Source organism: Ovis canadensis, chromosome 2 (genome assembly GCF_042477335.2).
Source record: "Ovis canadensis isolate MfBH-ARS-UI-01 breed Bighorn chromosome 2, ARS-UI_OviCan_v2, whole genome shotgun sequence".
Classification (NCBI taxonomy): Eukaryota; Metazoa; Chordata; class Mammalia; order Artiodactyla; family Bovidae; genus Ovis; species Ovis canadensis.
In genome coordinates, this window is record NC_091246.1 from 38,563,711 (window position 1) to 38,579,068 (window position 15,358).

General features: G+C 46.7%; 1 protein-coding gene across 4 annotated transcripts in view; it reads left to right on the forward strand.

Annotated features, from left to right (window-relative positions):
- Window positions 1–892: 892 nt before the first annotated feature.
- TRIM35 (tripartite motif containing 35) overlaps window positions 893–15,358 on the forward strand; it is a 59,928-nt gene continuing 45,462 nt past the window's right edge. For all 4 annotated transcript variants that reach the window (XM_069575935.1, XM_069575937.1, XM_069575934.1 and 1 more), the window contains exons 1-2: window positions 893–3,420; window positions 14,843–14,938. In XM_069575935.1, coding sequence (XP_069432036.1) covers window positions 2,986–3,420; window positions 14,843–14,938 — 531 coding nt within the window. In that variant the 5' untranslated portion in view covers window positions 893–2,985. The remainder of the gene's footprint in view (window positions 3,421–14,842; window positions 14,939–15,358) is intronic.

A 15,358-nucleotide genomic window follows, 5' to 3' on the forward strand; every position in this document is an offset into this window, starting at 1 on the left:
GCTCCTCATGACTAGCAGACCCCTTTGGCAAAATACATGTGCTTTATTTCATGTACTTCCCCTCACCAAAATCACATATATACTGACCTTCCTCCCTACCTCTTTGGAGCGATTTCTCAGAGCTATCTAAAATGCTAACTCCCCAGCTATAGTCCTTTTTCTCTTTTTTAAACTCAGAATATAGTCTTCATTTTGCCCCCAATGAAATTTAACTCACAACTCCCACATTATCTATTTTTTTGTCAGCATACTGCAGATGGCAATAAGAATTAGTGGCATCCATCCCCTAGGCATTGTGGCTAAAGGCCTATTCTGAGTACAAGTTGGAAGGAAATTGTCTAGCACTATAAAGGTCTGACATTTTAGCCTGCTTGCAAGGTAACAAATTATCAATGAAAAAAAAAATGGTTCCTGCCTTATCAGTCAACAAAGGGTGCTGCAGCCATCAAGCCATCATAGTAATGCTGCCCCAACCTAGCAGTCAACTACTGCAGCCACCCATCAATGATGTGCCTTGAAGAGACTCAGCCGGAGAAAGCAGCACTGGCCTCAGAAAGCTGAGGTGCATACCAAAGGAATGATTTCAGTGAGTCCAGACTGTTGTATTTTCCTGTACACAGAAAAAGTGCTAAATTCCTTGAGATATCTACTTTTCCTTAACAGCAATCTTTTGAAGTTTTGACTACTTGGTCTTTGTTGCAAAAACTATATATAGCTCCTCCCTTACCTCTTTGGAGCAGTCTCTCAGAGCTGTCTGAGATGCTGTGTCCCTGGCTTAAGTCCTCAGTTTTGTTCACCAAATAAAACATGATCCTCAACTTTTAGATTTCTTTTTTCAGTTGACACTTTAGTACGCAAGTTTCAGGAATGCTGGTAGATGAAACTCTTGGTTCAGAGACACAGGACAGTTTATTACTAACAGCAATTTCAGTAGTCAGATTATAGTCACTTGAGCCAGTTTCCTGACTTAATTTCCAAAAGGCATTGTAGAGTGGGCCAGAGGATAGAGCTTAGAGAATCTGAATCTTTTTTTAAAATTGGAGGATAATTACAATATTGTGATGGGTTTTGCCATACACTGACATGAATCAGCCATGGGTTGCACATGTGTTCCCCCATCCTGACCCTCTCTCCCATCTCCTTCCCCACCCACATCCCTCTGGGTATTCCCAGAGCTCTGGCTTTGAGTGCCCTGCTTCATGCATCAAACTTGCACTGGTCATCTATTTTACACATGGTGATATACATGTTTCAATGCTGTTCTTTCATATCATCCCACCCTTGCCTTCTCCCACATAGTCCAAAAGTCTGTTCTTTACATCTGTGTCTCTTTTGCTGCCTTGCATATAGGATTGTTATTACTGTCTTTCTAAATTCCATATATATATATATATGTGTTAATAAACTGTATTGGTTTTTCTCTTTCTGACTTACTTCACTCTATGTAACAGGCTCCAGTTTCATCCACCTCATTAGAACTGACTCAAACATGTTCTTTTTAATAGCTGAGTAATATTCCATTGTGTATATGTACCACAACTTTTTTAACCATTTTGTCTGCTGATGGACACCTTGGTTGCTTCCATGTCCTAGCTATTGTAAACAGCACTGAAATGAACATTGGGGTACACGTGTCTCTTTCAATTCTGGTTTCCTTGGTGTGTATGCCCAGCAGTGGGATTGCTGGATCGTATAGCAGTTTTATTTCCAGTTTTTTAAGGAATCTCCACACTGTTCTCCATAGTGGTTGTGCCAGTTTGCATTCTCATCAACAGTGTAAGAGGGTTCCTTTTTCTTCACACCCTCTCCAGCATTTATTGTTTGTAGATTTTTTGCTGGCAGCCATTCTGACCAGCATGACATGATACCTCACTATATCATTTTGATGTTCATTTCTCTAATGAGTGATGTTGGGCATCTTTTCATGTGTTTATTAGCCATCTATGTGTCTTCTTTGGAGAAATGTCTGTTTAGTTCTTTGGCCCACTTTTTGATTGGGTTGAGAACCCAAAACTTTTACAATGCAGAGAGATTGCCTGCAGGGTGACATTGTCTCTCTCATCCCAGGCTCTTCATCATAGAAACATCCTTGAAATGACAGTTCAAAAATGGCAGTGTCTCTGGATAACATACAGGAACACCATACAGGTGGAGAATTGTCTTCCAGCAGAAACTGTTAATGAAAGGAATCCTACATCTGAATGCTGTAAAGTGATCAACCTGAGGCAACTTGAGCGACTCAGACCTGTTGTACCTGGCAGGAAAATTCAGCCTGGACTGTAGTCTCCATAGCTAACTTTGCAGAAGTCTTTGATCTCTATTTCACTCAGGAGGAAATAGATTTTGTTAAAGATTGTGACTTGCCTGCCTATCCAAACAAGACAAGAATTGGGTCTTCTCAGAGGTCTTCCACTGCCCCCTGCTCTCATTTCTTCCTTACCCCAGCAGGCAGGAACTAAACAGGCCAAAATAAGTAAACAACTAATTCAAGGGCGGGCATAGACCTTTCAAAGGGGCACTGCAAACTCAAGCGGTGAAAACGCTAACAACGCTGTAAGATCACACTCTACTTGGAACCAGGAAGTAAGAAGCTCTGGCTTCTCCCACCTCGCGGGCCTGAGATTTCCGGGAACCAAGGAAGTGTCTCCTAGACTTCATTTTCCATTTGAAATCGGAAGTAGGTTTCAATGCTACGGAAGCCCTTGAGCACGGACGGGTAGTTTTTTCTTGGCTAAACTTGACGGGCACGCCTAGAACCCGCGCGGACCGCAGAGCAGATGGGCTGCGCCCCACTCTTCCGGGATTTCCCGAGCTGACCGGAACTGGGGCGGAGCCTCCTAAGCACGCCCCGAGCAATTGGCCGGGGCCGCTGTCGCTCAGTGCTCCGAACGGAAGAGGCTGGGCGCCTCTCTCAGGGTCTGGGGAGCAGTCAGGCGGGTGGGAGGGACTGGAGCGAAAGTTACCGGCTCCAGAGCGGGGAAGGCTATGGAGCCAGGCCCCGCCGCCTCCCCTGGGCCTTCCCGCTCCTTCAAAGAGGAGCTGCTGTGCGCCGTCTGCTATGACCCCTTCCGCGATGCCGTGACTCTGCGCTGCGGCCACAACTTCTGCCGCGGGTGCGTGACCCGATGCTGGGAGGTTCAGGTGGCGCCCACCTGCCCGGTGTGCAAGGACCGCGCGGCCCCCGCCGACCTGCGCACCAACCACACCCTCAACAACCTGGTGGAGAAGCTGCTGCGCGAGGAGGCCGAGGGCGCGCGTTGGACCGGCCACCGCTCCCCGCGTCTCTGCCGCCTGCACCGCGGCCAGTTCAACTTCTTCTGCCTCGACGACAAGGAGCTGCTGTGCTGCTCGTGCCAGGCCGACCCCCGGCACCAGGGACACCGCGTGCAGCCGGTGAAGGACACCGCCCACGACTTTCGGGTAAGAGTTGCTGCGGGCGGGAGTTGGCCGAGCGCGCACGTGGACCGGAACCTAGCATTCTGACCCCGCTGCTCCTGCACTCCAGCCTGCCAGGGCTGGGTGTGCCCAGTCCCGTCCCTCTTACTCCTGCCAGCTTGCTGGTGCCTTCTCAGGACCCCGTCTTCTCCTGGTAACATACAGAGCCTACATCGAGCACCGCCCAGGGCGTCTGAGATGGAGGAGAGACTGTCAACAGGAAGTCTGAGAATTGGGGTTACAAGATGTTCTTAAGACCGCCCGCCCACCTCTGAAGGGCTGAGGCTCTGCACCCTTTCTACCAGGCGAATGTGGCTCATGCCCATTTTAGAAGCACAGGTTGAGTAAGTCCAGTAACCCTGGAACTTGGTACACAGAAGGCAGAGGTGCAGCACCCGAAGTCCTGGTCAAGGATATGGAGCTTTTAGGTCTCCCCCGAAGCCTGGAAGGCTGCAGTCCATGGGGTCGCTGAGGGTCGGACACGACTGAGCGACTTCATTTCACTTTTCACTTTCATGCACTGGAGAAGAAAATGGCAACCCACTCCAGTGTTCTTGCCTGGAGAATCCCAGGGACAGGGGAGCCTGGTGGGCTGCTGTCTATGGGGTCTCACAGAGTCGGACACGACTGAAGTGACCTAGCAGCAGCAGCAGCACCTCCCTCACCTACTTCCTGGGCCCCGAGCATTGGATAGCTCTGGGGAGGCCTCTGGCCCTGGCCAGCTAGTATATCCTGGATCACTCTCTCTGCATCTCCCATGCCTGGAGTTACACTGGTTATAAATAAAGGAGCTCCAATATTTTGGCCACCTGATGTGGAAAGCCAACCCACTGGAAAAGACCCTGATGCTGGAAAAGTTTGAGGGCAGAAGGAGAAGGGGACCACAGAGGATTAGATGGTTGGATGGCATCATCGACTCAATGGACAGGCATTTGAGCAAACTCCGGGAGGTGGTGAAGGACAGGGAAGCCTGGGGTGCTGCAGTCCATGGGGTGCCAAAGAGTCAGACATGACTGAGTGACTGAACAACAAGAAAAATAAAGGAGCAACTTATAAGGGAAAACTAACATGAAGTTTTTGGCACAGGAAGGAAAATGATCAGGAAATAAGGGTTAGCCAGCTCAGGAGTTTTCAGAATTTCTGACCTTTGCTGGCCCATTGTTGTTGTTCAGTCGCTCAGTCGTTTCTGATTGTGACCCCATGGACTGCAGCACACCAGGCTTCCCACAGTGAGAAATATTTTTTTCCATTATGACTCAGAAAAGCCACATGTATGTATCATGTTCTGTATCAGTGGAAACAAAAATTCTGTGAAAATCTCTATTGTAGTCTGGCATTTTCTGTCATTGTATTTTAAAAATTGCACAGGCTATAAAACATTATTTTATCACCTACTAATACCAACTAATACATAGGTCAGACCCACAGTTTGGAGACACTGGTTAGCTAGTCTGAAGATGAGTGTATTGAAAATAAGTGTATTTCAAAAAGTTGAAAATAATTCTATAAGAATGCCTATTCTTCAGATACTGTTTTAGTTTGATTTAATGCCTTTGTTGTTGTTATTTAGTCACTAAACTGTGTCTGACTCTTTTATGACCCGATGAAATGTAGCTTACCAGGCTCCTCTGTCCATGGGATTTTCTAGGCAATAATACTGGAGTAGGTTGCCATTTCCTTCTCCAGGGGGTCTTCCTGACCCAAGGATCGAACCCACATCTCCTGCATTGACAGGCAGATTCTTTACTACTGAGCCACCAGGGAAGTTCACAGTGAAAGTAGACAGTTTCATATACATTTTGGCAAAGTCCAAGTGAAGGAGAGTGTCATCAACATGCTTATTTGAAGAGTGTTTGAACAGCAATGCTTTTTCTTATTTTACCTGACAGAACTGCCAGGTCCTGATTTGAGACAGCCAATGTATTAATAAGTGTGGGCATTCTGGGCATCCTGGGGGCTGGTGTCGAGGTAAGGGGACACCATGGATCAAGTCGTGATGAGTCACTATGGGGCTGGCAGATATAGATCAGGAAGGTGGGTGGGGGTCAAGGCCAAGAACACTAAGGCAGAACCTCCAGGTCTGGGCTAAGCCAGGATTCAAGATCAGTGAGCCAGGTACCAGGAAGTACATACGGTCTGATGACCTGTTACTGTTTATTCAACAGATGTCTTATACTGCTAGGCCCTGGGGATACTGCGCAACAGGAGCTGAACAGTAATTCATACCTTCACGGAGCTTTAAGCAGAGACCCAAGGAATAAGGAGGTGTTAGCCAGGCTTTCGTGCATTGGAGAAGGAAATGGCAACCTACTCCAGTATTCTTGCCTGGAGAATCCCAGGGACGGGGGAGCCTGATGAACTGCCATCTGTGGGGTTGCACAGAGTTGGACACGACTGAAGCAACTTAGCAGCAGCAGCCAGGTGAAAGGGGTCAGGGAAGGTATTTCAGGCAGTGGCATGTGTAAGGGTCCAGAGGAGGGAGGCCAGATTTTCCAGCACCTAGAGAATTTCAGGGTGAGAAGGAATGAGGATGGAGATGCAGAAGGAGCCAGGAGGTCCCAGGCTTATCCTTTATCCTGAAGACTGTAGAGAGAGGACTTCCCTGGTGGTCCCATGTTTAAGACTTCACCTTCCATTGCAGGGGGTGTGAGTTTGATCTCTGGTTGGGGAGACAAGATCACACATGCCTCGAGTCCAAAATAAAAACAACACCCCAAACATAGAATAGAAGCAGTATTTTAACAAATTCAGTCAAGACTTTAAAAATGATCCACATCAAAACAAAAAATTCTCAAAATACCCCCCAAAACTTGGGAAGTAGTGGGAATGTTTTAAGCAGAGGAAGGATGCCATCCAAGCAGTGGTCACTCAGGACAGTGTCTGAGGGGCCAAGGAGTCCAGTCCCAAAGATCTGAGGAGTGTGCTCAGCCTGGTGCCAACTGGCATCACTTGTATTAGACAGCTGTGTGCCAGGGCTGTCCTGGGAGCTGAGGCTGCAGAGGTCAGTAAACCAGAGCCCTCGCCCCATGGAGCTGGGGGAGTCAGCCAGCAGAGAGTCAAGTTGTAGTTCTGGATGGTTGGAGTAGGTGGAGGTGTAGGGAGAGTAGCATGGGAAGGCAGGAGAGGTGAGAAGGGGCCAGTGGGGAGCCCAGAAAGCTTTTGCATGGGGGTTTGGCAATTTGATTTGTGTGTTGGAGACTACTTTGGCAACCACATGAGGAACTCCACCAAAAATAACAACCATAGCAGACAACATCCTTTTTAAAAATACTTATGTATGTATTTTTGTCTGTGCTGAGTCTTCATTGCTGCATGCAGGTCTTCTCTAGTTGTGGCAAGTAGGGGCTACTCTCTGGTTGCAGCGCATGGGCTCAGTTGCCCACACTTCGTTGCTCCACAGCGTGTGATCTTCCCGGACCAGGGATTGAACCTGTGTCCCCTGCACCGGCAGGGAGATTCTTAACCACTGAACCACCAGAGAAGTCTGCAGCCAATACTTTTTGAGCACTTACTATGTACCAGGTACTCGTAAGTGTTTTTGTCAACACATTTAATCCTCACAAAAACTCTATGAGGTTGTGTATTAGTTTCCAATTGCTGTTGTCATAAATTGCCACAGACTCTGGTTGAACACCGTACAGATTTGTTATCCCACAGTTCTGGAGGTCAGAAGTCCAAACATCAAGGTGTTGGCAGGACTCTGTGCCTTTTGGAAGCCAGAAGAGGGTTTCTTTCATTGTCTTGTCCAACTTTTGGAGGCCCTTTCCTCCATCATCCTGAAGTACATCGTTCCAGCTTCTGCTTCTGTTGTCTCTTTGTCTTCTCTGACTCCCTTTTGGAAAGACCCTCATGATTACAGGGAGCCCCTGTGGACAATCCAGGATGATCTCCCCATCTTAAAGTCCATATTTTAATCACATCTACAAAATCACTTTTGCCACATGAGGTAACACATTCCCAGGATTAGGACAAGGACATCTTTGGAGGAGGGTATAGCAACCCACTTTCACTGCAGTATTCTTGACTGGAGAATCCCATGGAAAGAGGAACGTGGTGGGCTACAGTCCATGGGGTTGCAAAGAATTGGATGCAACTTAGCACACATCTCTGGAGTAACTGGTATTCAGCTTACTACACCTGAGTACTATTCTTCCCATTTTACAGACAGTAATACTGAGTCTCAGAGAGATTAAGTAACTTGTCCAAAGCCAGAGCAGTTACTGTAGAGTTCACTGGGACCTTGCTCTGCTCTTACTCCAGTGAGTGACATTGATAGACCCTTTTCTGGTGTCGGGCTAAGGTCTTCCCTACCAGCCCACTTTTCCAGGAGCTGTGAGGGCAGCTGCCTCTGTGTTTGGGTTCTTAGAGGCTTGTGTGGATGAGGGCCCCCATCAGTGGGCCGGCAGGTATGGACTGAGTGCTTGCTCTGTGCCAGGCCAATCCCCTGCCTTCTTGGAGTCAGGTGGGCACGATCAAATATGTGCATGCATCCTCAGTCGCTCAGGCATGCCCGACTCTTTTTCGACCCCATGGTCTAGAGCCTGCCAGGCTCCTCTGTTCATGGGATTCTCCAGGCAAGAATACTGGAGTGGGTTGCCATTTCCTCCTCCAGGGGATCTTCTGGACCCATTTTACTGCATTGGCAAGCAGATTCTTTACCGCCTGAGCCATCAGGGAGCAGTGGATGAAAGCCTCTGCCTTTGCAGAGCAAGCCTTCATTCTGTCTGCAATTTATGGAGCATCAGTGTGCTTGGTGAGAGGACCAGGCATGAGGACCTACCCCCAGGAAGCCTGCAGCCTTTCCAGGAATGTGAGACAATGATGCTGGGTATGAAGTAAAAGTGTCCATGGAGGGGCAACTAAACTACACTGGGGAAATCAAAGCAGGGTTCTAGAGGAAGTGGGGGAGGGGCCCAAGTTGAGTTTTCAAGGCCATGTTGGGATAGTTGCCTGAAGCAGGTAGGGATCGGATAGAAGCAACAGGCTATGTGGAAGGACATGCTGTAAAGCTTTAAATACTGTAGAAGATTATCTTTATGACCTCAGCGGAGGGAGGTATTTCTTAAAACCAAGGGGCACTAATTCTGATTTATCACCTTGAATTAGTGTTGCTGATCTTGATCTTCACATAAATGGGATGAAACTGTATGTACTTTCCTGCAAAATAATATATACATATACTTTTTGATTCGTCTATGTATCAGTCAGTTCAATTGCTCAGTCGTGTCTGACCCTTTGCGACCCCATGAATCGCAGCATGCCAGGCCTTCCTGTCCCATCACCAACTCCCGGAGTTTACCCAAACTCAATCTAGTTGGTGATGCCATCCAGCTATCTTATCCTCTGTCATCCCATTCTCCTCCAGTCCTCAATCCCTCCCAGCATCAGGGTCTTTTCCAGTGACTCAACTCTTCACGTGAAGTGGCCAAAGTATTGGAGTTTCAGCTTCAGCAACAGTCCTTCCAATGAACACCCAGGACTGATCTTTAGGATGAACTGGTTGGATCTCCTTGCGGTCCAAGGGACTCTAAAGAGTCTCCTCCAACACCACAGTTCAAAAGCATCAATTCTTTGGAGCTCAGCTTTCTTCACAGTCTAACTCTCACATCCATACATGACCACTGGAAAAACCATAGCCTTGACTAGATGGACCTTTGTTGGCAAAGTAACGTCTCTGCTTTTTAACATGCTATCTAGGTTGGTAATTACTTTTCTTCCAAGGAGTAAGCGTCTTTTAATTTCATGGTTGCAATCACCATCTGCAGTGATTTTGGAGCCCAGAAAATAAAGTCTGACACTGTTTCCACATCTGTTTGCCATGAAGTGATGTGACTGGATGCCATGATCTTCATTTTCTGCATGTTGAGCTTTAGGCCAGCTTTTTCTCTCTCGTCTTTGACTTTCATCAAAGGCTCTTTAGTTCTTCTTCACTTTCTGCCATAAGGGTGGTGTCATCTGCGTATCTGAGGTTATTGATATTTCTCCCAGCAATCTTGATTCCAGCTTGTGCTTCCTCCAGCCCAGCGTTTCTCATGATGTACTCTGCATATAAGTTAAATAAGCAGGGTGACAATATACAGCCTTGATGTACTCCTTTTCCTATTTGAAACTGTTGTTCCATGTCCAGTTCTAACTGTTGCTTCCTGACCTGCATATAGGTTTCTCAAGAGGCAGGTCAGGTGGTCTGGTATTCCCATCTCGTTCAGAATTTTCCACAGTTTATTGTGATCCACACAGTCAAAGGCTTTGGGATAGTCAATAAAGCAGAAATAGATGTTTTTCTGGAACTCTCTTGCTTTTTCCATGATCCAGGAGATGTTGGCAATTTGATCTCTGGTCCCTCTGCCTTTTCTAAAACCAGCTTGAACATCTGGGAGTTCACGGTTCACGTATTGCTGAAGCCTGGCTTGGAGAATTTTGAGCATTACTTTGCTAGCGTGTGAGAAGAGAGCAGTTGTGTGGTAGTTTGAGCATTCTTTGGCATTGCCTTTCTTTGGGATTGGAATGAAAACTGACCTTTTCCAGTCCTGTGGCCACTGCTGAGTTTTCCAAATTTGCTGGCATATTGAGTGCAGCACTTTCACAGCATCATCTTTCAGGGTTTGAAATAGCTCAACTGGAATTCCATCACTTCTACTAGCTCCATTCATAGTGATGCTTCCCAAGGCCCACTTGACTTCGCATTCCAGGATGTCTGGCTCTAGGTGAATGATCACACCATCGTGATTATCTGGGTCATGAAGATCTTTTTTGTATAGTTCTTCTGTGTATTCTTGCCACCTCTTCTTAATATCTTCTGCTTCTGTTAAGTCTATACCATTTCTGTCCTTTATCAAGCCCATCTTTGCATGAAATGTTCCCTTGGTGTCTCTAATTTTCTTGAAGAGATCTCTAGTCTTTCTCACTCTGTAGTTTTTCTCTATTTCTTTGCACTGATCACTGAGGAAGGCTTTCTTATCTCCGCTTGCTATTCTTTGGAACTTTGCATTCAGATGCTTATATCTTTCCTTTTCTCCTTTGCTTTTCACTTCTCTTCTTTTCACAGCTATTTTAAAGGCCTCCACAGACCTCCAGTTTGCTTTTTTGCATTTCTTTTCCATGGGGATGGTTTTGATCCCTGTCTCCTGTACAGTGTCATGAACCTCTGTCCATAGTTCATCAGGCACTCTGTCTATCAGATCTAGGCCCTTAAATCTATTTCTCACTTCTACTATATAATCATAAGGGATTAGATTTAGGTCATACCTGAATGGTCTAGTGGTTTTTCCTACTTTCTTCAATTTAAGTCTGAATTTGGCGATAAGGAGTTCATGATCTGAGCCACAATCAGCTCCTGGTCTTGTTTTTGCTGACTGTATAGAGCTTCTCCATCTTTGGCTGCAAATAATATAATTAATTTGATTTCAGTGTTGACCATCTGGTGATGTCCATGTGTAGAGTCTTCTCTTGTGTTGTTGGAAGAGGGTGTTTGCTATGACTAGTGCGTCCTCTTGGTAAAACTCTTAGCCTTTGCCCCGCATCATTCCGTACTCCAAGGCCAAATTTGCCTGTTACTCCAGGTGTTTCTTGACTTCCTACTTTTGCATTCCAGTCCCCTATAATGAAAAGGACATCTTTTTTTGGTGTTAGTTCTAAAAGGTTTTGTAGGTCTTCACAGAACCGTTCAACTTCAGTTTCGTCAACATTACTGGTTGGGACGTAGGCTTGGATTACTTTGATATTGAATGGTTTGCCTTGGAAACGAACAGAGATCATTCTGTCATTTTTGAGATTGCATCCAAGTACTGCATTCCGGACTCTTGTGTTGACCATGATGGCTATTCCATTTCTTCTAAGGGATTCCTGCCCACAGTAGTAGATATAATGGTCATCTGAGTTAAATTCACCCATTGCAGTCCATTTTAGTTCACTGACTCCTAGAATGTTGATGTTCACTCTTGCCATCTCCTGTTTGACCACTTCCAATTTGCCTTGATTCATGGACCTGACATTCCAGGTTCCTATGCAATATTGCTCTTTACAGCATTGGACCTTGCTTCTATCACCAGTCACATCCACAACTGGGTATTGTTTTTGCTTTGGCTCCATCCCTTCATTCTTTCTGGAGTTATTTCTCCACTGATCTCCAGTAGCATATTGGGCACCTACCAGCCTGGGGAGCTCCTCTTTCAGTATCCTATCTTTTTGCCTTTTCATACTGTTCATGGGGTTCTCAAGGCAAGAATACTGAGGTGGTTTGCCATTCCCTTCTCCAGTGGACCACATTCTGTCTGACCTCTCCACCATGACCCATCCGTCTTGGGTGGCCCCACACAGCATGGGTTAGTTTCATTGAGTTAGACAAGGCTGTGGTCCATGTAATCAGATTGGCTAGTTTTCTGTGATTATGGTTTCAGTGTGTGTCTAGACATAATCACAGAAAATGCGTCTGTATATGTATCAATAATTTATTCCTTATTTATTGGTAAGTAGCTTTCCATATGTAAAAGTTAAAGTGTTAGTTGCTCTGTCTTGTCCAAGTCTTTGTGACCCATGGACCTACCAGGCTCCTCTGTCCATAGAATTTTCCAGGAAAGAATATTGAGTGGATTGCCATTGCCTTCTCCAGGGGATCTTCCCGACCTGGGGATTGAACCTGGGTCACCTGCATTGTAGGCAGTTTCTTTACCATCTGAACCACCAGGGAAGCCCAGCTTCCCATTTAATAATATCATCATTTATTCACCCATCTCTTGTTGATCAACATTTGGGTCATTTCCAATTTTTGATTTTCCTTACGTTTTTAAGATGTGTCATTCAGTTAGACATTTATGGGAGGAAGTTTTCATTAACATGCTAGGTTATTTAAGGAGTTGGGCAAAGTATGGCCAGAATTATAAGCTTTTATTCTCCAGAAATAAAGACATTGACAGTATGTTTGATGTCACCTAGTTTGGAAATAAGATGGCACATTTGGAAACACAGAAGACAACTGGACAACATAGTAGTAGCTCCCTTAATGAAACAGGTTGGGTAATGTGGTTAACACTGTGGCCTTTATTTTTGGGCAGTTCTGCAGACAGAGCCTGGTTCTGCTGCTAACTATAATTTTGGCATGTTACTTAATTCTTCTGGGCTTCTTTTCTCTTTTATGTGTTAGGAATATAGTGCCTAGCTCGCAGAAATATAAGAATTCAATAGAATGATATCTGTAAAGGACCTGATTTAGTGCCTTGTGCAAAGTGCATGCTCAGTAATCACTGTTCATTAGTGATAATACAGACTTTCCAGGTGGCGCTGGTGGTAAACAACTTGCCTGCCAGTGCATGAGACATAAGACATGTGGGTTTGATTCCTGGGTCAAGAAGATCCCCTGGAGGAGGGCACAGCAACCCACTCCAGTATTCCTGCCTGTAGAATCCCATGAACAGAGGAACCTGGCAGGCCATGGTCCATGGGGTTGCAAAGAGTCAGACATGACTGATGCGACTTAGCATAGCACAGCGGTAATACAACCATTGGTAAATCTCACCAGCGAGGAACTCAGAGAAGGGCACATATTAGGGCTGGGACTTGATGAATTGAAGCAGAACTCTCCCAAGTGATTAAAAAGTTTGAGAAAGACAAGGGACTGTTACCCCCTTCCCTCTTCATTGCCCCGTAATTCCCTAACTCAAGGTTGAAGGGCAGAGGGTCAGGGGTGTGTTCTTTGGGGCCAGCACAGCCCTGGGTAACGTGTGTGGGCAGTTGCTTTACCCCTGATATTCACAGTTATTTCACAAATCATGGAATTTTTCTTTGGGATAATATTACATAACTTTGCTACAAAACATCTCGTCCCATCAAATAACACGTTGGGATGACATTTCAGTGGTTTTGTGGGACACTTCTGCTAATGTTATTTTGCTATTGAAGTGGTATAATTTAAGGTGTAATATAAGGTATAATCTCTCTATACCTTAGAGATATTACAGAAAACAATATTTTTTAAAAATCTGTTGAATATTGTCAAGAAGAACATAAGGATGACCAGAATGAATTGAAAAGAAAACTAAACCTGCAGTAAAGGAAATCACTGTTTATTTTCTGTAGAAGTGTGGTTAAAAGAATAGACTGTGGAGTAGGATGCATGGGCTAGTTATCTGCTGCTGTGGGACAAATTGCCCCAAACATAGTGGCCTTAAACAAAAATGTCTACTGTATCTGGCATGACTGGTTGGGTGTTTCTGCCTTAGGGTCTCAATGGTGCAGCAGTGTGGACCAGGGCTGCAGTCTCATCTGAAAGCCCAAGGAGGCCAGGATCCCCACTCAGGCTCACTTGTGTGGTTGGCAGCAGGATTCAGGTCCTCATGGGCTGTTGGTTGGACACCCTTACTTCCTAGCCCCATGGGCTGCTCTGTTGGTTGGATCACTTCCATCTGATAGGGAGCAAAAGAGGGTGAGAAAGGGTCAGTGCAGGCTTTTTGTCACCTCAGCTCATCTCCCGTCACTTTTGCCGTATTCTGTTGATTAGAAGCATGTCTTCTGTAGATCCAGCCCTCAGGGAGGGGCTTTCAGCAGTGCAGTACTGGGAAGTGGGGATCCATAGGGCCATTTCCAAGGCTGCTTCCTGCAGTCTGGCCCCAGTGATTGATGTCCCTCCTACCTGCAGAGCACTCCCACCCCCTCCCAGGATCCCCAGTCATCTTGTCCCATTATAGCGTTAGCTCAAAGTCCAGAATCTTGTCATCTAAACCAGGCCTAGGTGGGGATGAGGCTTTAGGGACTAAAAACACAGCTTAAATTTACCACTCTGTTAACTATCTACATAGCATTTACATTGTACTTGCAACTACTTACACGGACTTTTATACTAGCACTGAAGCATTTTCACATAAGGGACTTAAGCATCCTGGGATTTCAGTATCTGTGGGGATCCTAGAACCAACCCAGGATGACTGTGGTTTAGACAAGGTCCTGTGGGAAGAACTGGGTTAACCTCGTGATCAGACCTGTTCTTTCATGACTGTAAACCAGTCCAGTTCACGAAGTTGTGAAGGAGGCCTATGAGCACATTGTTGGCCCCCAGCTCGGGTTCACTCCTCCGCCTGTACCAGCTTTCGGCTTAGCAGGATGTCCTTCTGTTCTGTCCTGTGACCAGCATGGAAACTAGTCCCTGTACCTCCTCAGCTGTTTCCCTATCTGTATCAGGTGTAAACAAAGGTGCTGGGTTAGAGGGTATCGGAGGCCCTTTGTGCTGTACACCATCAGGTGCAGGGTCAGAGCTGTGCTTTCCCCACTGTGTCCCCCAGCATGCGGCTGGACTGGGTTCAGTAAATAATGGTCGAGAGGTACCCACAGAGAAGTGCGCCTCCAGCTGTGATGTGGCATGCTGCGTCCCTGCCTGGCCTCTGCCCCTAACCCACCTCCTTCTGGTCCCTCTTGGCAGGCCAAGTGCAGGAACATGGAGCATGCGCTGCGGGAGAAAGCCAAGGCCTTCTGGGCGATGCAGCGCTCCTATGAGGCCATTGCCAAGCACAATCAGGTGAGTGAACGCTGGGGCTGAGGGTGCAGATGGGCACACCTGGACTACCGTGGGGTAGAGGTGCGGGTGGTCTGGCCCTGGCCCTGGCCATGGCTGCTGCTATAGGGTCAGCCTTCACCAGCCCTGCTGGCGAGCACAGCCGTGCCCTTGGGTGCTGATTGTGACGTCGTGGCATCTTTAAACACCTGGGCATGGCCACACCAGCAACCACCAAGCGGCTTCCGCAGCTTCCTGTGTCTGTGAACTCAGACTGATGACAGGTGCCATGCTGCACCACCTGCTGGGGTTCTCAAACCAGCGACACCCCCATTCTCACACCTCACATCCACCGTCTCCAGAATGCACCTGTCCACTGATCGCCCTCTCCATTCCCAGCATCTGTTCCAGGTCCCCATCGCCTCTGCCTGCCCTCCTACTTGG